General features: G+C 45.4%; 1 protein-coding gene across 16 annotated transcripts; it reads right to left on the bottom strand.

Annotated features, from left to right (window-relative positions):
• Window positions 1–1,403: 1,403 nt before the first annotated feature.
• On the bottom strand, window positions 1,404–22,322 carry LOC139273416 (zinc finger protein 664-like). 16 transcript variants are annotated; one of them, XM_070890309.1, is made up of 4 exons: window positions 22,234–22,316; window positions 19,656–19,798; window positions 12,409–12,574; window positions 1,404–2,152 (listed from the first exon to the last, which is right to left on the bottom strand). In XM_070890309.1, the coding sequence occupies exon 4, from the start codon at window positions 2,044–2,046 to the stop codon at window positions 1,597–1,599; it is 450 nt and encodes a 149-aa protein (XP_070746410.1). In that variant the 5' UTR covers window positions 2,047–2,152; window positions 12,409–12,574; window positions 19,656–19,798; window positions 22,234–22,316; the 3' UTR covers window positions 1,404–1,596. The 16 variants fall into 16 exon arrangements, with proteins under 16 accessions (XP_070746410.1, XP_070746408.1, XP_070746409.1 ...); XM_070890307.1 differs by having other exon boundaries at window positions 19,672–19,798; XM_070890308.1 differs by having other exon boundaries at window positions 19,686–19,798.
• Between the last annotated feature and the right edge of the window lie 1,362 nt (window positions 22,323–23,684).

Genomic DNA, 23,684 nt, shown 5'->3' with positions numbered 1-23,684 from the left:
AATATATTCAAAAAGGAGTTAGATGTAGTCCTTACTACTAGGGGGATCAAGTAGTATGGCGAGAAAGCAGGAATGGGGTACTGAAGTTGCATGTTCTTCCATGAACTCATTGAATGGCGGTGCAGGCTCGAAGGGCCGAATGGCCTATTCCTACACCTATTTTCTATGTTTCTATGACTAAACACAAAACCTAGTCTGTTATTCACTTTCAGCTACTAGACTTAGCTTGTGCCCCAAAGCATCTCTTCCACTTTCAATGTGTGAATAGAGCATCATGCCTGCAAAGCTGGTTTAAGTTTATATCCACGCAGCAAATATATTTAAGAAAAGCCTGTTGGCCGATGAGAAACTGTTCAGGTGCCAGCGTGTTGCTGGTTTGCCCGACATTTTGCCTGTAATGGGAAATAACTGAACATTTCTCCCAGTGTAACTTTTGCTGTAATGAAATGTGTTTTTAATAAGCCTTAAGTCCTTGCTCATGTCTGCTGCAGTTGTGTAGAAAGAGAATGTGTGAAGTGATGGTGTTTGTATGGAGGTGTGAAACAAGGAAACGGTATCTCTGTGTGTGACAGTGACGCAGCCTTGTGGTCACAGGGAGAACCAGGCACCGATATCCTTGTGGTCATGGTTTGAGCAGGTCAGATCACCAATGCTCGAGCTAAGGGGTGCCAGGGATCGGCAGCAGCAGCAGCAGTAAATACAATCTAAATGTAAATTCCAATGTAGTTTATCTTCATTTTTCCTATTTTAATAGCTTTTGCTGAATGTGGCCCATACCAAGAGTCAGGATATTGGATCAGGCCCACCATAGAAAATGAGTTTGACACCCCTGAGGTAGACAATGTCAACCGGATTCCCCCATCCACCAATCTAACAACTTCTTTACAAACTCAAGCTAGTTTGTAAAACATGATCTTGTTTACTGGAATCCGTGTTCAGTATCTCTAATGGTTTCTTCCTTACCCCATGATCGAAAACAGCGTCTCTCAGGATCCCTTCAAGTATCTTCCCGGTGATCGAGGTCACATTGATGGGCCTTCAGTTCCCGAGCTCTGATTTGTGCCTAATTTGCAAAATGGAAACTACGTGTGCTGCCTTCCATCTCAGGGAACAACCCATGACTCTACTGAGCTGTTGGAGATATGGGCAAGGGGCTGACAGAGCACCCGTCCCATCTCTTTATACACCCTTGAGTGGATAACATCCGCACCTTACACAGTCAAGATTAACCCGCACGGTGACTTTGCTGTCAGTGAAGAGAGATGAGAAAGACCAAAGTGCCGTTTGCCCCTCTCAGTGTGGCCCTGAAGGACTGTGTCCAGGCTGAAGTTCTCCCCCCATACAATCCTCCCCCCAGATTGTCCTCTCTGAGCTCCAGCCAGGTGATGCTAAACACTCGGACAGGAAAGTCAAAAATCTACAGCAATGTGTTGAAAGCAACACTAATTTATTTATATATATCCTAAATATCAAACTCCAATCCAGTTACAGGAGTTATTAACATCAGCGGAAACAAACCCCAACTGTCAGAATGAACATGATTCAGTCCGGGATGTGATTAACAACAGCAATAACAGCAGAATCCCACCCATGCAGTCACTTGTGAACTCGCTGGTGTGTCAGCAGGTGGGATGATCGAGTGAATCCCTCCCCACACTCTGAGCAGGTGAACGGCCTCTCCCCAGTGTGAACTCGCTGGTGTGAGAGCAGGCTGGATGTCTCAGTGAATTCCTTCCCACAATCGGAGCAGGTGCACAGCCTCTCCCCAGTGTGAACTCGCTGGTGTTCCAGCAGGCTGGATGACCGAGTGAATCCCTTCCCGCAGTCGGAGCAGCTGAACGGCCTCTCCCCAGTGTGACCCCGCCAATGTGTTTCCAGCTGGGACGGGCATTTGAAACGTTTCCCACAATCCCCACATTTACAGAGTTTCTCCCCAGTGTGACTGCGCTTGTGCCTCTCCAGGTTGGATGATCGGCTGAAGCCTTGTCCACACACAGAGCACGTGCATCCTTTCTCCCCGCTGTGAACAGTGCTTTTTGCTTCCATGGTCAAAGGCCGATGATATTCAGTCCTGATGATTCGAGTGGCCGTAAGATCTTAATGTGATGTTTGGTTTGAGCCTCCGGTCAACAAATCCTCCCCGTTTAATACCCTGTATTAACAGGAAAAAGGTTGGGTGAGAGAAAACCCACAAAAACATAAGGCAGGTTGTGAAATTGAGCTGAATGAACCTGGCTATTTGTGCGGCCATCAGCAGAAAAAAAGTGACCATGACAGCTGTCGGATTGTCATAAAACCCAACTGGTCACTAATGTCCTTCAGGGACGGGAACCCACCACCCGGTCTGGCCTTTCACAAGACTCTGGCCTCGATGGGTGGAGGAGAGCTGGGCGGGGTGAAGGGGAGGGACTTTATACATCTGCAACTCGACCAGAACTTTGACAGAACCTCCCAAACCCACAATCTCTCCCACTTAGATGGACCAAGGCACCAGGTGCATGGGAAATCCATCACCTCCAAGTTCCCCTCCAAGTCTCCCACCATCCTGACTTGGGCATATATCACCGTTCCTACATTGTCACTGGGTGAAAATCCTCGAACTCCTCACCTAACAGCATTGTGGGAGGACCGTCACCACACGGACTGCAGCGGTTCAAGAAGAAGGCCCACCATCACCTTGTCAAGGGGCAAATGGAAATTGGAAATATATTCTGGCCTTACTAGCGATACCCACATCCCCAGAATAGATTAAAACAAATCTGTACATTGAAAGCCTCTACAGAAATACTTGTTCCTAAATCAATACTCTTCCACGTTGTGCGGACAGTGTCTGTTTCGCAACCTATTCTCCCCTAGAATCCACCGCCGTTGACAGTCTCTCATCGGAAATTGTTGGGTACCCGACTGGGCTCAGAGGTACTGGGGGTTAAACCCAGCAGCTTCTCCCCATCCTCCCCCACCCTCACCCCTCCCTCTCCACTCCAGCTCAAACTGATGCAACAAACAGACCCACACAGGAGGCCAGGGAGCGACTTCTGCATCCAGCGCCCACCCTGATACAGAGCGGCTCTGGATTGGTCGCTCTGTGTTTCCAGTATCGATGCACTTAAGATCAGCATATGAGGGAGAAGGGAAGAGGCTTATTCTAATAAAGTTAGAACCATAGAATCAGAGAATGGTTACACAGCATGGAAGTAGACCATTTGGCCCATCGAGCCCGTGCCAGCTCTCTGCAAGAGCACCTCAGCCAGTTCCACTCCCCCGCTCTTACCCCACAGCCCTGCAACTGTTTTTATTTCAGGCACTTATCCAACTCCCTTTTGAAAGCCGTGATTGAGTCTGCCTCCACCACCCTTTCAGGCCGTGCATTCCAGATATTAACCACTCGCTATGCAAAAAGGTTTTTTCTTGTGTCGCCTTTGGTTCTTTTGCCCATCACCTTAAACCTGTGTCCTCTGGTCCTCGACCATTCAATAAGATCATGGCTGATCCGATCGTGGACTCAGCTCCACTTCCCTGCCAACTCCACATAACCCTTTACTCCCATATCGCTCAAAAATCTGTCTATCTCCGTCTTAAATATATTCAATGACCCAGCCTCCACAGCTCTCCGGGGCAGAGAATTCCACAGATTTACAACACTCAAGAGAAGAAATTTCCCCTCATCTAAGTTTTAAATGGGCAACCCCTTATTCTGAAACTATGGCCCCTGGTTCTAGATTCCCCTATGAGTGGAAACATCCTCTCTGCATCTACCTTGTCAAGCCCCCTCAGTATCTTTTATGTTTCAATAAGATCACTTCTCATTCTTTTGAACTCTAATGTGTATAGGCCCAAACTACTCAACCTTTCTTCATAGTTCAACCCCCTCATCTCAGGAATCAACCTAGTGAACCTTCTCTGAACTGCCTCCAATGAAAGTATATCCTTCCTTAAACACTGAGACCAAAACTGAATGCAGTACTCCAGGTGTGGCCTCATCAATACCCTGTACAGTTGTAGCAGGACTTCTGCTTTTATACTCTAACCCCCTTGCAACCCCAGCTTCTTCAGTCTGTCCAGGTAACTGAAGTCCCTCATCCCTGGAATCATTCTCGTAAATCTTTTCTGCATCCTCCCTAAGGCCTTCACATTATTCCTAAAGTGTGTTGCCCACAATTGGGCACAATACTCCCGTTGAGGCCGAACCAGTGCTTTGTACAGGTTCATCATAATATCCACACTTTCGTACTCTATACTTCTATTTATAAACAGAGATACTGTCTAATGTAATAGAAACAGGGACAGGGTCTGGTGTAATATAAACAGGGACAGGGTCTAGTGTAATATAAACAGAGACAGGGTCCAGTGTAATATAAACAGGGACAGGGTCTAGTGTAATATAAACAGAGTCAGGGTCTAGTGTAATATAAACAGGGACAGGGTCTAGTGTAATTTAAACAGAGACATGGTCTAGTGTAATATAAACAGAGACAGGGTCCAGTGTAATATAAACAGGGACAGGGTCTAGTGTAATATAAACAGAGTCAGGGTTTAGTGTAATATAAACAGGGACAGGGTCTAGTGTAATATAAACAGAGACATGGTCTAGTGTAATATAAACAGGGACAGGGTCTAGTGTAATATAAACAGGGACAGGGTCTAGTGTAATATAAACAGAGTCAGGGTCTAGTGTAATTTAAACAGGGACAGGGTCTAGTGTAATATAAACAGGGACAGGGTCTAGTGTAATATAAACAGAGGCAGGGTCTAGTGTAATATAAACAGAGACAGGGTCGAATGTAATATAAACCGAGACAGGATCTTGTGTAATTATAAACAGTGACATGATCTAGGGTAATATTTAAAATTACTCCCGGTGCCATGAGCTAGTGAGTACAGAAATAGGAAGATAGAGCAGATGACTGCGTGACTGGAGAGATGGTGCAGGAGGGAGGGCTTTAGATTCCTGACGCATTGGGACCGCTTCTAGGGGAGGTGGGACATGTCCAAACCGGATGGGTTGCATCTCAACAGAGCCAGGACTAACATCCTCGCGGGGGCGTTTGCTAGTGCTATTGGGGAGGGATGAAACCAGCTTGGCAGGGGGATAGGCACCTGAAAATAGATTCATTAGGGAGGGAAGTAAAGCTGGAATTAGAAAGCAAAAATGTAGAAAGTGAGTTTGAAGGACAGAGGAAAAAAGCAGGAAAAAAGGGTAAAATAACAAATTTAAAAGCTCTCTGTCTAAATGCACATAACATTCATAACAAAATAGATGAGTTGACAGCACAAATAGATACAAATGGGTATGATCTGATAGCCGTTACAGAGACATGGTTGCAAGGTGACCAGGATTGGGAACTGAATATTCAGGGGTATTTGACAATTCAGAAGAACAGACAGAAAGAAAAAGGAGGTGGGGTAGCTCTGTTAATAAAGGATGGGATCAGTGCGTTAGTGAGAAATGATATTTGCTCAGAGGATCAAGATATTGAATCAGTTTGGGTGGAGATAAGGAATAATAAAGGGAAAAAGTCGCTGGTGGGCGTAGTCTATAGGCCCCCTAACAGTAGCTACACTGTTGGATGGAGTATAAATCAAGAAATAATGGAGGCTTGCAATAAAGGAACGGCAATAATTATGGGTGATTTTAAACTTCATGTTGATTGGACAAAGGAAATTGGCCAGGGTAGCCTTGAGGAGGTGTTCATAGAGTGTATCCAGGATAGTTTGCTTGAACAGTACATTGCGGAACCAACTAGGGATCAGGTTATCTTAGATCTAGTACTGTGTAATGAGGCAGAATTAATAAATGATCTCATAGTAAAAGATCCTCTAGGAATGAGTGACCATAATATGGTTTGTTGTAGGGCACTTCCAAAGGCAAAAGCACCTGCTGAATATATGTATGTATGTATGTATGTGTAAAATGGCTGCCAGGGATTCCGCAAAGCACGAGGGGAATTCAGCTAACCAGCTTGACTGAATTTCTGGGTAGCTGATGACACTCTAGTTCCTTGTACAGGAACACTGGAAAGGGCGAGCTCAGCAGAATGTCTCTCATCAGCAAACCCCAGACAAGATATCCTAGCAGAATACTGAACAAAGGAATTCCTGTAACTGGGTTAAGATAAGAAGGTTAGGTGCAGGCAGAACCCAAGGACAGCAGAGATAAGGGGGTCTGGAGAATATCACGAGGCCATGAGTAAGCTCCAGCTAAACATGAAATGATCACGCAGTCCCCTGGTGCCTGGGGGCCAATGCCATTGGCCCAAAGAAACCGATTTGTAATTTACAATCGTTATGATTGGATTGTGTCCAACCGACATGGGCTGAGTATTTGTAATAAACTGTTGTAAAACATATAAATATCGATTAATTTCTTTGTTCGGCGGAGAGCAGTGCCTGAAGTAACCCAGAGCTTTCTCCTCGCCGGCGTAATAAAGACCATTGTGATGTTTGGAACCGACCCAGAGTGACGAGTGATTCTTCCAGGATTTTGCTCGCGCTAACAGGTTGAATTTCAAATTCAGTTGGAGGGTGAGAAAGTTGGTTCTCAAACCAGAGTCCTAAGCTAAATTAAAGGAGCCTACAATGGTATGAGGGCAGAGTTGGCAAAAGTGAACTGGGAAAATAGACTTAAGAATGGGACGGTTGATGAGCAGTGGCAGACATTTAAGGAGATATTTCATAACCTGCAACAAAAATATATTCCAATGAGAAGGAAAGACAGTAAGAGAAGGGATAACCATCCGTGGCTAACTAAGGAAATAAGGGAGGTATCAAATTGAAAACAAAGGCATACAGTGTGGCCAAGACTAGTGGGAGGCCAGAGATTTATGAAATGTTTAAAAGCCAGCAGAGAACAACTAAAAAAATGATTGCGAGGGAAGATAGATTATGAAAGTAAACTAGCACAAAATATAAAAACAGATAGTAAGAGTCCTTCATGGTAGAAGACATTAAAAACATCCCAATGGTGGATAATCAAGGGGCTATAGGTAGGGAGGAACATATTACAATCACTATCACTAATGACGTAGTACTAGATCAAATAATGAGATTAAAGGCGGACAAGTCCCCTGGACCTGATGGCTTGTATCCTAGGGTCTTAAGAGAAGTGGCTGCAGAGATAGTGAATGCATTGGTTGTAATAAACAATCCTTTTCAGAATGGCAGGCAGTGACCAGTGGGGAGCCGCAGGGTTCAGTGCTGGGATCCCAGCTATTTACAATATACATCAATGATTTAGATGAAGGAATTGAATGTAATATTTTCAAGTCTGCAGATATTACATGGCGGTGTGAGCTGTGAGGAGGATGCTAAGAGTCTGCAGGGTGACTTGGACAGGTTAAGTGAGTGGGAAAATGCATGGCAGATGTAGTATAATATGGATAAATGGGAGGTTATCCACTTTGGTGGCAAAAACAGGAAGACAGAATATTATCTGAATGGTGACAGATTAGAAAAAGGGGAGGTGCAACGAGACCTGGGTGTCATGGTACATCAGTCATTGAAGTTTGGCATGCAGGTACGGCAGGCGGTGAAGGCGGCAAATGGAATGTTGGCCTTCATAGTGAGAGAATTTGAGTATAGAAGCAGGGTGGTCTTACTGCAGTTGTACAGAGCCTTGGTGAGACCACACCTGGAATATTGTGTTCAGTTTTGGTCTCCTAATCTGAGGAAGGACGTTCTTGCTATTGAGGGAGTACAACGAAGGTTCACCAGATTGATTCCCAGGATGGCAGGACTGACCTATGAGGAGAGACTGGATCAACTGGGCTTGTATCCACTGGAGTTTAGAAGAATGAGAGGGGATCTCAGAGAAACATATAAAATTCTGACGGGATTGGACAGGTTAGAGACAGGAAGAATGTCCCTGTTGCTGGGGAGTTCCAGAACCAGGGCTCACAGTCTAAGAATAAGGGGTAAGCCATTTAGGACCGAGATGAGGAGAAACTTCTTCACTCAGAGAGTGGTTAACCTGTGGAATTCTCTACCGCAGAAAGTTTTTGAGGCTAGTTCGTTAGATATATTCAAAAGGGAGTTAGATATGGCCCTTACGGCCAAAGGGATCAAGGGATATGGAGAAAAAACAGGAAAGGGGTACTGAGGTTCAATGATCAGCCATGATCTTATTGAATGGCGGTGCAGGCTCGAAGGGCCGAATGGCCTGCTCCTGCATCTAATTTCTATGTTTCTATATTTAATCTACCAAAATTTCCTGGATTCTAGGGCAGTCCCAACAGGTTGGAAAATCGCAAATATAACGCCCCTATTTGAAAAAGGAGGCAGACAAAAAGCAGGACACTATATACCAGTTAACCTAACATCTCTCATTGGGAAAATGCTGCAGTCCATTATTAAGGAAGCAGTAGCAGGACATTTGGAAAAGCATGATTCAATCAAGCAGATTCAGCATGGTTTTATGAAAGGGAAATCATGTTTGACAAATTCACTGGAGTTCTTTGAGGCGGCGGGCACCGGTTGTTTATGAAGCATCCCCGGCTCCCCGCTGGTCCATTGCTCCCCACCAACCCGCTGAAAATGACAATTCTGAGCAGCCAATGCGAAACGTGTCTCTTCTGCCATTACACGGATCGCGTATGTTCCAAACCCTGACTTCCTGTGTCTCGGTGCGGCACATTCTCCCCGCGGGGCATGCTGGCCAAAAGCGCCGCCATTGCCAGCCTGAATTTGTGACTGGAGCAGGATTTACTGTGATTGCATTGGACACTGAACCATGTTCATTCTGGCAGTTATTGTTTGTTTTTGATGATCTTAATAACCCTGATATATGAGCTAGGGATTAATGTGTATAAATATGAAATAAATCAGCGTTGTTTCAAACACCGTGTGTCGAATATTTGAAGCAAAAGAGAGAAAGAAGAAAAGTAAAAGTGGAGGGCAGAGAAACCCAAGGCAAAAATCAAAATAGGCCACATTGCAGCACAATTCAAAAGGGGCAAAGTGTGTTAAAAAGACAAGCCTGAAGGCCCGGCGCCTCAATGCGAGGAGTATTCGTAATAAGGTGGACGAATTAACTGCGAAGGCAGCAATTAACGAATATGATATAATTGGCATCACGGAGTCATGGCTCCAGGGTGACCAAAGCTGGGAACTCAACATCCAGGGATATTCAGCATTCAGGAAGGATAGACAGAAAGGAAATGGAGGTGGGGTAGCGTTGCTGGTTGAAGAGGAAATTAACGCAATAGTAAGGAAGGACATTAGTTTGGATAATGTCGAATCTGTATGGAGGGAGCTGCGGAATACCAAAGGGCAGAACATGCTAGTGGGAGTTGTGAACAGACCACCAAACAGTAGGCGTGAGGTCGGGGACAGCATCAAACAAGAAATTAGGGATGCGTGCAATAAATGTTATCATGGGCGACTTTAATCTACATTTAGATTGGACTAACCAAACTGGTAGCAATACGGTGGAGGAGGATTTCCTGGAGTGTATTACAGATGGTTTTCTCGACCAATATATTGAAGAACCAACTAAAAGGCTGGACTTCCTCGACTGGGTGATATGTAATGAGAAAGGACTAATTAGCAATCCTGTTGTGCGAGGGCCCTTGGGGAAGGGTGACCATAATATGGTAGAATTATTTATCAAGATGGAGAGTGACACAGTTAATTCAGAGACGAGGGTCCTGAACTTAAGAAAAGGTAACTTCGATGGTATGAGACGTGAATTGGCTAGAATAGACTGGCGAATGATACTTAAAGGGTTGACGGTGGATAGGCAATGGCAAACATTTAAAGATCATATGGATGAACTTCAACAATTGTACATCCCTGTCTGGAGTAAAAATAAAACGGAGAAGGTGGCTCAACCATGGCTAACAAGGAAAATTAAGGATAGTGTTAAATCCAAGAAAGAGGCATATAAATTGGCAGAAAAAGCAACAAACCTGAGGACAGGGAGAAATTTAGAATCCAGCAGAGGAGGACAAAGTGTTAAATTAGGAGGGGGAAAATAGAGTAGAAGTGGAAGCTTGCTGGGAACATAAACACTGACTGCAAAAGCTTCTATAGATATGTGAGGAGAAAAAGATTAGTGAAGACAAACATAGGTTCCCTAGCAGTCAGCTTCAGGTGAATTTATAATGGGGAACAAAGAAATGGCAGACCAATTGAACAAATACTTTGGTTCTGTCTTCACGAAGGAAGACACAAATAACCTTCCGGAAATACCAGCTGACAGAGGATCTAGTGAGAAGGAAGAACTGAAGGAAATCTTTATTAGGTGGGCAATTGTGTTCGTGAAATTGATGGGATTGAAGGCCGATAAATCCCTGGGGCCTGATAGTCTGCATACCAGAGTAATTAAGGAAGTGCACTAGAAATAGTGGATGCATTGGTGATCATTTTCCAACAGTCTATCGACACTGGATCAGTTCCTATGGACTGGAGGGTAGCTAATGTAACACCACGTTAAAAAAAAAAGAATGGAGAGCGAAAACAGGGAATTATAGACCGGTTAGCCTGACATCAGTAGTGGGGAAAATATTGTGTTCAATTACTAAAGAAATAATAGCAGCGCATTTGGAAAGCAGTGACAGGATTGGTCCAAGTCAGCATGGATTTATGAAAGGGAAATCATGCTTGAGAAATCTTCTAGAATTTTTTGAGGATGTAACTAGTAGAGTGGACAAGGGAGAACCAGTGGATGTGGTGTATTTGGACTTTCAAAAGGCTTTTGACAAGGTCCCACACAAGACATTTGTGTGCAAAATTAAATCACATGGTATTGGGGACAATGTACTGACGTGGATAGAGAACTAGTTGGCAGACAGGAAGCAGAGAGTCGGGATTAATGGGTCCTTTCCAGAATGGCAGGCAGTGACTAGTGGGGTGCTGCAAGGCTCATTGCTGGGACCCCAGGGGACATAATCTAAGGATAAGGGGTAAGCCATTTAGGACTGAGCTGAGGAGAAACTTCTTCATTCAGAGAGTTGTTAACCTGTGGAATTATTTGCCGCAGAGTTGTTGATGCCAGTTCATTGGATATAGTCAAGAGGGAGTTAGATATGGCCCTTGCGGCTAAAGGGATCAAGGGGTATGGAGAGAAAGCAGGAAAGGGGTACTGAGGTGAAGGATCACCCATGATCTTATTGAATGGTGGTGCAGGCTCAAAGGACCGAATGGACTACTCCTGCATCTATTTCCTATGTTTCTCCGTGATCAGAGGAGAGCAGTTGATTTTCTGTTAACGACTGTTCAATTTTAGTGCTTTTTCTTACTCTAACTTATATCACTTCTCACCTAGCTCGCCTTCTATTATATCAAACCTCAAACTTGTTCCGTTTGAGTACATGACTTGTGGTTGTAGTGGACTTAACTGCAGTGCCTCACTGTAAACTCAGCGGAAATCCTTTGAACCATCCCTTTATTGGACTGTCTTGCATAATATTTGAAATCCGTTACTTTCTGTATCAGTTCACCTATTTTTGGAACCGATTTCATTTTAAAAACTCGTCCACACATTTTGCACGTGATAGCCTGTGAAATATTTTAATATTTTTAATTGTCATTGTCACAAACTCCGTTCCTGAGCCACCGACTCCATCCCTCTCCCCAACTTCTGTCTGATGCTCAACCAGACTATTCGCAACCTTGGTGTCATACTTGACCCCGAAATTATGCGCAGCATAACTAAGATTGCTTAATCCACCTCTGAAACATCGCCCGTCTACACTCTTGCCTCAGGTCATCCACGGCTGAAGCCATCATCCATGCCTTTGTCACCTCTGGACATGACTATTCTAACGCACTCCTCCTACATTCTACCCTACATAAACTAGAGTTGATCCAAAACTCGGCTGCCCATGCCCTAACTCGCAACAAGTTAAGCTCACCCATTACCCCTGTGCTCGCTGACCTGCATTGCCTTCTGGTTAAGCAGTCAGTGGGTGTGGTCTAGTCATGGGTGGAGATTGCTCTGTATCTGACCCGCGTTGTATGTGCCCTGGGAGTATTTGAGACAGTGTAGAGGAAGATATACTCTGTGTCTAACCTGTACTGTACCTGCCTGGGGAGTGTTTGATGGGACTGTGTAGAGGGAGCTTTACTCTGTATCTAACCCATGCTGTACGTGCCCTGGGAGTATTTGGGATATTGTAGACTGAGATTTACTCTGTATCAACCCTGGTATTGTTTGGGATAGGATGGAGTGAGATTTACTCTGTATCTAAGCCGTGCAGTACCAGTAGCCATGAAATCAGTAGTAGAGAAAATGCTGGAATCTATTATTAAGCACGTGGTAACATGGCACTTCGGAAGTAATAATAGAATTGGGCAGAATCAACACGGATTTATGAAGGGGAAATTGTACTTGACAAATCTGAGTGTTTTTTGAGGTTATTGTTGGTGTTTCGGGCAGCGGGTAAAGCCCCTTTGGAATTTTGCATTCCTTACTTCCACTTTTGATCGGCTCACGCTTTTCCCACAGACAACAGACAAACATTTCTCTTTCCACATTCAAAGGCCGATGATATTCATGTTGCGGTGGATCGAGTGACTGTCAGATCTTGGTGATGTTTGGTGTGAGTTTCCCATCTACAAATCTTCCCTTTCTAATCCCCTGTAAAAGGAGTTTACAAAAGTCATCACTAAGGACAGGATAGAAATTCAGAACAGTCAATTCTAGTTTCTATGGTACACACATTCCTCTCTGGTGTACCCACAGCTGTAAATCCCTATCACACACACTATCCCTACTCCCCATGCTGAAATCCAAACCCATTACATCATCTCCAACATTTTTTCCTTCTTGATGGGGGAGATAGGGAGAGAATAAAGGGAAATCCAAACCCGATAGTCCGTACATCCGGGTCCCGAGACCAGTTTCACCAGTTTGGCGGAACGCGCTCAAAGGACACGTGTCATGGGACAACGGCCTGATTGACGGGAGCTTCCGACCAATGGGGAGCAAATGGAGCAGCGAGCCGGCGGGTCCTCCAACCAACAATCAGGGAGCCCGAGGGGCGGGACTTGAGCCGCTGATTGTGAGCTGCAGCGCACGACTTTGTGCAGTCCCTTGTTCAGCGCCTGGGGCCAGGGGAGGCTGGGGGCCTTTATTGCCCTTAGTGGACACAAGGCTCTGGGGCTCACAACCCACTGGCTCACATTTTAATATAGACATTTTAAATTCATCAATAAAAGAGACAGGGTCTCTAATTAAGAACATAACATAAGAAATAGGAGCAGGAGTCGGCCACCTGGCCCCTCGAGCTTGCTCCGCCATTCAATATCATGGCTGATCTGATCATGGACTCAGCTCCACTTCCCTGCCCGCTCCCCATAATCTTTTACTCTCCTATCACTCAAAAATCTGTCTATCTCCAACTTAAATATATTCAATGACCCCGTCTCCACAGCTCTCTGGGACGGAGAATTCCACAGATTTACAACCCTCAGAAGAAATTCCTCCTAATCTCAGTTTTAAATGGGTGGCCCCTTATTCTAAGACTATGTCCCCTAATTTTAGTTTCCCCTATGAATGGAAATATCCTCTCTGCATCCACCTTGTCGAGCCCCCTTCATATCATATGTTTTGATAAGATCACCTCTCATTCTTCTAAACTCCAATGGGTATAGGCCCAACCTACCTTCATAAGTCAACCCTCTCATCTCCAGAATCAACCTAGTGAGCCTTCACTGAACAGCCTCCAATGTAAGTATAATCCTTAAATACGAAGCCCAAAACTGTACGCAGTACTCCAGGTGTGGCCTCACCAATACCCTGTACAGTTGTAGCAGGACTTCTCTGCTTTTATACTCTATCCCCCTTGCAATAAAGACCAACATTCCATTTGCCTGCCTGATCACTTTCTGTACCTGCATACTAACTTTGCGTTTCATGCACAAGGACCCCAGGTCCCTCTGTACTGCAGCACTCTACAATTTAAATGGAGAAAAATTGCAATGTGCTTTTCTATTTTTTCTGCCAAAGTGGACAACCTCACATTGTACCACATTGTATTCCACCTGCCAAATGTTTGCCCACTCACTCAGCCTGTCTATATCTCTTTGCAGATTTCGTGTGTCTCCTCTCTTCACAATTTGCTCTCCCATCCTTTTTGTATCATCAGCAAATTGGCTACATTACATTCGGTCTCTTCATCCAAGTCATTAATATAGATTATAAATAGTTGAGGCCCCACACCCCACGAGTTACCATTTGCCAACCGGAAAATAAACCATTTATTTCGACTCTCTGTTTTCTGTTCGTTAGCCAATCCTCAATCCATGATAACCCCGGGAACTTCTATCTTGTGCAGTAACCTTTTACGTGGCACGTTATCAAATGCCTTCTGGAAATCCAAATACACTGGTTCCCCCTTATCCACCCTGCTCGTTACATCCTCAAAGAACACCAGTAAATTTGTCAAACATGATTTCCCCTTCATAAACCCATGCTGACTCTGCTTGATTGAATTATGCTTTTCCAAATGTCCTGCTACTGCTTGCTTAATAATGGACTCCCAACATTTTCCGAATGACAGATGTTAGGCTAACTGGTCTATATTTCCTGCTTTTTGTCTGCCTCCTTTTTTAAATAGGGCGTTACATTTGTGGTTTTCCAATCCGTTGGGACCTCCCCAGAATCCAGGGAATTTTGGTAGATTACAACCAATGCTGCCACTATCTCTGCAGCCACTTCTTTTAGGACCCTACAATGCAAGCCATCAGGTCCAAGAGACTTGTCCGCCTTTAGTCCCATTATTTTACCGAGTACTACTACTTTAGTGATAGTTCCTCCCTCCCAGTGCGAAAGTGGTGAAGGGAGTGAATGATGAAGGTGGTGGGTGGGGTGCCAATCAAGCGGCTGCTTTATCCTGAATGGTGTCGAGCATCTTGAGTGGTGCTGCAGCTGCACTCATCCAGGTACGTGGAGAGTATTCCATCACATTCCTGACTTGTACCTTGTAGATGGTGGAAAGGATTTGGGGCATCAGGTGATTGAAAGTGATTTGACCAATTGAGGGTAAAGAAAGAAGCATACATTAAGTAGATAAACAACAGGGTAGGGCGTGATAAGGGAGAATACAAAGGGGATCAGGAGAGAAGTAAAAAAAAAATTAGGAAGGCAAAGAGGAAATATGAAGTGAAATTATCAAGGAACATAAAACAAAATTAAATATTTTACAGGAAGGTAATAGAAAAGGAAGGTTGGGTGGGAATAGGGCCATTAAAGGATAGACAGGCAAGGCCACAAGTAACGATAGCGAGATGGCAGAAATATTAAATCATTATTTCGCTTCGGTATTTAGATAGAACAGATGGACATGACATGAGTAATGAGAAGTGCATTTAAAATAAAGAAAGGGGATACATTAAATAAACTAATCAAACTCAGGATAAAACCCCTGGCATCCACGTATTTTAAAAGAATCTAAGGAAGAGATATCAGAGGCATTACTGCACATATTTAATAATTCTTCAGAAAAAGGTGTATTGCCAGAGGACTGGCAAACAGCTAACGGAGTACCTATATTTAAGGAGGAGAATAGAACATGTCTAGATAATTACAGACTAGTCAGCTTAACATCGGTGGTTGGAAAAATAATGGAATCCCTACTAAAGGAGAAAATAGAACGTCTAGAAATAAAAAGTATAATAATGAATAGTCAGCATGGATTTCAAAAAAGGGAAAACTCTGCTTGACCAAACTTATTGAATGTTTTAAAGTAGTAACAGAGAGAGTAGACAATGGTAATGGAGTAGGTTTAATTTATCTAGATTTTTGAAAGGCCTTCGATTAGGTAGCCCATAATAGACCAATGAATAAGGTCAGACAATAGAGTGTCAGGGGACAAGTGGCAAAATGGGATGCAAGCTGGCTGCAAGACAGAATGCAGAGAGTGGCAGTAAAGGGTAGCTATTCACAGTGGCAGATGGTGGGTAATGGTCTTCCACAAGGATCAAGGCTAGGACCACTGCTGTTCACATTAACCATTTAGACTTTGTAATCAAAAACACAATTTCTAAATTTGCAGATGGTACCAAATTTGGGGGGGGGGGGGGAGGAAGAGTGAATACTGAGAAATGCAACAATTTACAGGAGGACATGAATTAACTTGCAGAATGGGCAAATAATTGGCAAATGAAGTTCAACACATAAATGCGAGGTAGTACATTTTGGTAGGAAGAATAGGAAGGTCACTTATTACTTGGAAAGTGCAAGTCTGGGTGAGGTAGAGGAACAAAGGGATCTTGGAGTACAGATACACCGATCACTAAAAGTTGTGCCACAGGTTAGCAAGGCCATAAAAAAGCAAATGAAGCACTAGGCTTTATTTCTGGAGGGATAGAATTGAAAAGCAGGGCCGTTATGCTGAACCTGTATCAAACCTCGGTTAGACCATATTTGCAGAGACCAGATTATAAAAAGGATATAGAGGCACTGGAGAGGGCACAGAGAAGATTTACAAGGACGATACCAGAAATGCGATATTAATATCAGGACAAGCATAAGAGGGAGAAGGGTACAGAGGGTTATGTTGTTAGATTTAGATGAGGAAAGACAGGAGGCGGCGCGAGTGGAGCATAAACGCTAGCACGGACTAGTTGTGCCGAAAGGCCTGTTTCTGTGCCGTCCATCCTGTGTAAAATCAGTTGTGAATCACCTTGTGCATTAATTTTCCAGTTTTATGCCATGAAAGAATCCACAGGTTAACATGTTAATTATTTACATCAGTTTTTCTTACTAATGAATTGAATAGATTGGTCGATTGCTTTTACAATAGTCGTGATTATTATTTGATAATTGAATTAAGTCCTGCATCAGACATTACATGCTTTCATTTCATTTATCTTCTTATTTGAAGTCCATATGAATAATATTTACGTGTGCTCTTGTCTGGTATAACATAAGAAATAGGAGCAGGAGTAGGCCATACGGCCCCTTGAGCCTGCTCCACCATTCAATATGATCATGGCTGATCTGATCATGGACTCGGGTCCACCTCCCTGCCCGCTCCCCATAACCCCTTATTCCCTTATTGTTTAAGGAACTGTCTATTTCTGTCTTAAATGTATTCAATGTCCCAGCTTCCACAGCTCTCTGAAGCAGTGAGTTCAGGGTGTAAATGAGGGGATACATTTTTACACAGCGAGTTATGGTGATCTGGAGTGCCCTGCCTGAAAGGGTGGTGGAAGCAGATTCAATAGAGAATTGGATAAATTGTTGACTAGGAGATATTCACAGGGCTCTGGAGTAAGAGCAGGGGAGTGAGACTAATGGGACAGCTCTTTCAAAGAGCCAGCACAGGCACGATGGACCGAATGGCCTCCCCCTGAGCTGTGTTTTTCTATGATTCTAGGTGCTGACAGCAGAGTCGGGGCTCTGTTAAAATTAGAAGGATTAAAATGTGAATTTTAAAATAAATTCTTAGCTGGACCAACTGTTTTAACCTCACTTCATAATGGTACAGTTGATACAAAGCTGAAGTGGAGTCAAACTCTCTCCTGGCCCACGGTCAATGGAAACTATTGATCTTCAGAGTTACTCTGCACATCTCCCCTCGCCATCAATCTCAAACTGCTTTGCATCAACACAGTATGTGGCATGACTGTCCCAATCATACTGAGCCAGGACATACTGAGTTAAGTCATGCAGAATCAGCTGAACTATGAACAGAAGTACTGAGCTTTCTATGCTTCAACAACATTAGATTCACAGTAAGATTCCTGCCCTCCTCCAGCTCACAAGATATCCTGAAATGTAAATAAAATGCAAAGTCAGGCAACACCAAGTTTCCTACTGCAAAGGAGAGCAGGGGAGTTCTCCCCAGTATCCTGGGTCAATATTTATCCTTCAACCAACATCACTAAAACAGATGAGCTGATCATTGCTGTTCGTGGGATCCTGCTGTGCGCAAATTGGCTGCTGCCGTTCCTACTTTACAACACTGACTACGCTTCAAAAGTACTTCATTGGCTGTAAAGCACTTTGGGATGTCCTGAGCTTGTGAAAAACATGATATAGTCTTTCTTTCTACGGGATTAACCATTATTGCAGCATGACATGTCCTCTGTTAGAAACTGTCAGACACAAGTCAGCTACAGTGTGTGACTGAGATAGTCCTGATACAGCATCATTTCCTGTTGTTGCTGACTCCATCATTTCTTACCCATACTCCAGCTATGAGCAGATTCTTCACACTACAAGTCTAATTTAAGCACACACATACATACCTTACAATAGATGACAGCCCTCCTCACAAAAACAGAAGATCCCACGCACAGATTGTCTTTAACCCATGACTAAGATTACCCTCCATTATATTATGGGGATTATTTGCATCCCTTCTCCACCTCACCATTTCTCCTCCTCATCCCATCCCCCTTCCCCAATGTACATTGGGCCCATACTCTCTGGAGTTAAGAAGAAAGAGAGGTGTTCTCATTGAAACACAAGATTCTGAGGGAGATTGACAGGGTAGATACTGAGAGGTTGTTTCCCCTGTCTGGAAAGTCTAGAACCAGGGGACATAGTCTCAGGATAAGCGGTCAGTCATTTAAGACCGAAATGAGGAGAAATTTCTTCGCTGAGAGGGATTTGAATCTTTGGAATTCTCTAACCCAAAGGGCTATGGATGCCGAGTCTCTGAGTATATTTAAGGCTGAGATTGATAGATTTTTGGACTCTGGGGGAAATCAAGGGATATGGGGATTGGGCGGGAAAGTAGAGTTAAGGTCAAAGATTAACCATGATCTTATTGAATGGGGGAGCAGGCTCGAATGGTAAAGGTTAGGGGGGGGGGGGACCCTGATAATAAATGATGACAATAAAGAATAATAAAGAACCTAGTTTCCCCTTAATTGCATCTATGCTATTCGCCTCAACAACGCCATGTGGCAGCGAATTCCACATTCTCAACACTCTCTGGGTAAAGAAGTCCTCCTCTTAAAACTGTGCCTTCGTATAGTGTGACAGGAGGGAGATAATTGCACCAAGACTTGCCCCCAACTCCTCCTGTCTATTTTTCCGTATTACCAATTTGGGTTTTTTTAAAGACTCCGAAGGTAATGGGTTCAAGTCCTGCTCCAGAACTTTGAGCACAAAATCTAGGCTGACACACCAATGCAGTGCTGAGGGAGCACTGCATTGTCGGAGGTGCCGTCTTTCGGATGAACTCTTAAACCGAGCGCCCGTCTACCCCCTCAGGTGGATGTAAAAGATCTCATGGCACTATTTTGAAAAGCAGGGGAAGTTATCCACAATGCCCTGGCCAATATTTATCTCTCAACCAACATCAACAAATACATATTATTTGGTTGCTGTTTGTGGGAGCTTGCAGTGTGCAGATTGACGGCCATGTTTCCCACATTACAACCACAAGTACACTTCAAAAGTAGTTCCAGATCACAACAACTCGCTGTGTTTAAAAAAAAAGTTTCATTTCACCCCACTTCTTTATCGAATCACCTTAAATTGGTGTCAACACTGAGCCACATGAGGAGATATTAAGACAGGTGACCAAAAGCTGCGAAAAGAGGTAGGTTTTAAGGAGCGCTTTAAAGGAGAGGGGTAGAGAGGCGGAGAGGGGTAGAGAGGCAGGGAGGCTTAGGGAGAGAATCCAGAGCTCAGGGCACAGGCAGCTGAGGGCAGAGGCAGCTGAAGGCATGGCTGCGTTTTGTTAATTTAAAAATTATACGTTATATCGTGCCCACTCCAAATAACAGACTTGGCAGGTACGTAATTAGGTGCATTTCCTTCCAATAGATTCGATCTGTACCCTCTGCAGCACATCCTGTAGCCACCAGCCAGGACTGTGGCTCACTCACTGGGCAGCAGACCCTGTCATTGCAAACACAATTTCAATGAGTTTCCCCTCTGTAACAATCCACAACAAAATTCAACACGTTATAAAAAGTACAGACTGGAGCAAACACATTCCCCCCCTCCTCTTCAATCCCCCCTCACCTCCCACCCACACCCCCCCTCATCCCAGCCTCACCTCCGATCCCCCCCCTTACCCCAGCACTCGCCCACCATCCCCCCTTACCCCAGCCCTCACCCCCCCATCCCCCCTTACCCCAGCCCCCACCTCCCATCCACCCCTTACCCCAGCCCCCCCTTTCCTCAGCCCTCGCCCACCATCCCCCCCTTACTCCAGCCCTCATCCCCCCCATCCTAACCCTCCCATTCCTCACCCCCACCCCCCACTCCAACCCTCATCCCCCCATCCTAACCCTCCAATTTCCCCCTCCTCCTCATCCCCCATTCCCCCCCATCTCTCGCCCCCCCCATCCCCCAGCCCTCGCCCCCCATCCCCCCCTTACCCCAACCCTCACCTCCATCCCCCTTACCCCGGCCCTCACCCCCCATAGAAACATAGAAAATAGGTGCAGGAGTAGGCCATTCGGCCCTTCGAGCCTGCACCACCATTCAATGAGTTCATGGCTTTGCATGCAATTTCAGTACCCCATTCCTGCTTTCTCGCCAAACCCCTTGATCCCCCTAGTAGTAAGGACTACATCTAACTCCTTTTTGAATATATTTAGTGAATTGGCCTCAACAACTTTCTGTGGTAGAGAATTCCACAGGTTCACCACTCTCTGGGTGAAGAAGTTTCTCCTCATCTCGGTCCGAAATGGCTTACCACTTATCCTTAGACTGTGACCCCTGGTTCTGGACTTCCCCAACATTGGGAACATTCTTCCTGCATCTAAGCTGTCGAAACCCATCAGAATTTTAAACGTTTCAATGAGATCCCCTCTCATTCTTCTGAACTCCAGTGAATACAAGCCCAGTTGATCCAGTCTTTCTTGAAATGTCAGTCCCGCCATCCCGGGAATCAGTCTGGTGAACCTTCGCTGCACTCCCTCAATAGCAAGAATGTCCTTCCTCAAGTTAGACGACCAAAACTGTACACAATACTCCAGGTGTGGCCTCACCAAGGCCCTGTACAACTGTAGCAACACCTCCCTGCCCCTGTACTCAAATCCCCTCGCTATTAAGGCCAACATGCCATTTGCTTTCTTAACCGCCTGCTGTACCTGCATGCCAACCTTCAATGACTGATGTACCATGACAACCAGGTCTCGTTGCACCTCCCCTTTTCCTAATCTGTCACCATTCAGATAATAGTCTGTCTCTCTGTTTTTACCACCAAAGTGGATAACCTCACATTTATCCACATTATACTTCATTTGCCATGCAATTGACCACTCACCTAACCTATCCAAGTCACTCTGCAGCCTCATAGCATCCTCCTCGCAGCTCACACTGCCACCCAACTTAGTGTCATCTGCAAATTTGGATATACTACATTTAATCCCCTCATCTAAATCATTAATGTACAATGTAAACAGCTGGGGCACCAGCACAGAACCTGGTGGTACCCCACTAATCACTGCCTGCCATTCTGAAAAGTATCCATTTACCCCTACTCTTTGCTTCCTGTCTGCCAACCAGTTCTTAATCCACGTCAGCACACTACCCCCAATCCCATGTGCTTTAACTTTGCATATTAATCTCTTGTGTGGGACCTTGTCGAAAGCCTTCTGAAAGTCCAAATATACCACATCAACTGGTTCTCCCTTGTCCACTTTACTGGAAACATCCTCAAAAAATTCCAGAAGATTTGTCAAGCATGATTTCCCTTTCACAAATCCATGCTGACTTGGACACATCATGTCACCTCTTTCCAAATGCGCTGCTATGACATCCTTAATAATTGATTCCATCATTTTACCCACTACCGATGTAAGGCTGACCAGTCTATAATTCCGTTTTCTCTCTCCCTCCTTTTTTAAAAAAGTGGGGTTACATTGGCTACCCTCCAATCGATAGGAACTGATCCAGAGTCTATGGAATGTTTGAAAATGACTGTCAATGCATCCGCTATTTCCAAGGCTATCTCCTTAAGTACTCTGGGATTCAGTCCATCAGGCCCTGGGGATTTATAGGCCTTCAATCCCATCAATTTCCCCAACACAATTTCCCGACTAATAAAGATTTCCCTCAGTTCCTCCTCCTTACTAGACCCTCTGACCCCTTTTATATCTGGAAGGTTGTTTGTGTCCTCCTTAGTGAATACTGAACCAAAGTACTTGTTCAATTGGTCTGCCATTTCTTTGTTCCCCGTTATGACTTCCCCTGATTCTGACTGCAGGGGACCTACGTTTGTCTTTACTACCCTTTTTTACTTTACATATCTATAACCACCTCCCCCCCGAAGTATAAAACCAGGCAGCCGCCCTCAGCCGCTCCCACCGGCTCCAACTCACCCACATAAGGGCCAGGCACAGCGTCACTGGCGCCCGACCCAAACACACTAACCGAGCTCCGAGTCCCAGTGAGGCCTGGGCCCGCCCCGGAAACCCGCTTCCCTCACTCTGAGTGACAGGCGCTAAGGCCATTCCGCTTCCCCCGGGAGAGCCCCGCCCCGCAAACCCGCCTCCCTCACCCTGAGTGAGAGGCACTGCGGCCAATCCCTTTCCCCGGGGAGAGCCGTGCCTCGGAAACTCACCTCCCTCACTCTGAGTGACAGGCGCTCTGGTTAATCCACTTCCTCGGAGAGCGCCGCCCGTGGCCAACCAGCGCCGCCGGGAGGCGGGGTTTGAGGCGCTGATGTGGTTTGAGCGAGGCTCGCGCTCGGAGCTTGGCGGTTGGGTTTAAATGTTGAATGTTTAACGGGCGGTGACCTTTGCCCCTGGGTCCCACTCCAGGACATTGTGACGTATTTACTGAGGCTCCCAGAGCTCGGGCCTTACACTAAACCTCCGTCAGACAACGCAGCACTGCCCCCCAGTCAGCAAGGTCCACAGAGTGGGCCCTGGACACCGGCCGGGGACCATTTCCCAAACCTCGGGAGCCTCTTAGCAACAAGGGCCGGCATTGACCACCAGATCCAACACCGCCCCCAGTGCGCCAGTGCAGCCTGAGGAAAAGAGTGTTTGAAGACCAGGCCCTTAAACCTACCACCAGGCTCATGGTCTACAGGGCTGTAGTAATACCCGCCCTCCTTTATGACTCAGAGACATGGACCATGTACATCAGACACCTCAAGTCACTGGAGAATTACCACCAAAGATGTCTCCGCAAGATCCTACAAATCCCCTGGGAGGACAGACGCACCAACGTTAGCGTCCTCGACCAGGCCAACATCCCCAGCATCGAAGCACTGACCACACTCGACCAGCTCCGCTGGACAGGCCACATTGTCCGCATGCCCCAGACACAAGACTCTCAAAGCAAGCGCTCTACTCGGAACTCCGTCACGACAAACAAGCCAAAGGTGGGCAGAGGAAAGGTTCAGGGACATCCTTGAAGCCTCCCTGATAAAGTGCAACATCCCCACCGACACCTGGGAGACCCTGGCCATAGACCGCCCGAGGTGGAGAAAGTGCATCCGGGAGAGCGTTGAGCTCTTCGAATCTCAACGCTGCGAGCGTGAAGAGGTCAGGCGCAGGCAGCGGAAGGAGCATGTGGTAAATCAGTGCCACCCACCCCTTCCTCCGACGAATATCTGTCCCACCTGTGACAGGGTCTGTGGCTCTCGTATTGGACTGTTCAACCACGAAAGAACTCATATTTTAGGAGTGTAAGCAAGACTTCCTCGATTCCGAGGGACTGCCTATGAAAAAAAAGATGGATTGGCGGGACAACAACAACAACTTGTCTTTATATTGCGCCTTTAACACAGTAAAAGGTCCCCAGGCACTTCACAGGAGGGTCT

The sequence above is a fragment of the Pristiophorus japonicus genome, chromosome 9, assembly GCF_044704955.1.
Source record: "Pristiophorus japonicus isolate sPriJap1 chromosome 9, sPriJap1.hap1, whole genome shotgun sequence".
NCBI lineage: Eukaryota > Metazoa > Chordata > Chondrichthyes > Pristiophoridae > Pristiophorus > Pristiophorus japonicus.
The sequence above is the reverse complement of the archived record's forward strand: the minus strand, read 5'-3'. Positions and strand labels throughout refer to the sequence as shown.

Coding starts and splice junctions, on each gene's coding strand:
- LOC139273416 (XM_070890314.1), bottom strand. CDS start 2,046: ATGGAAGCAAAAAGCACTGTTCACAGCGGGGAGAAAGGATGCACGTGC.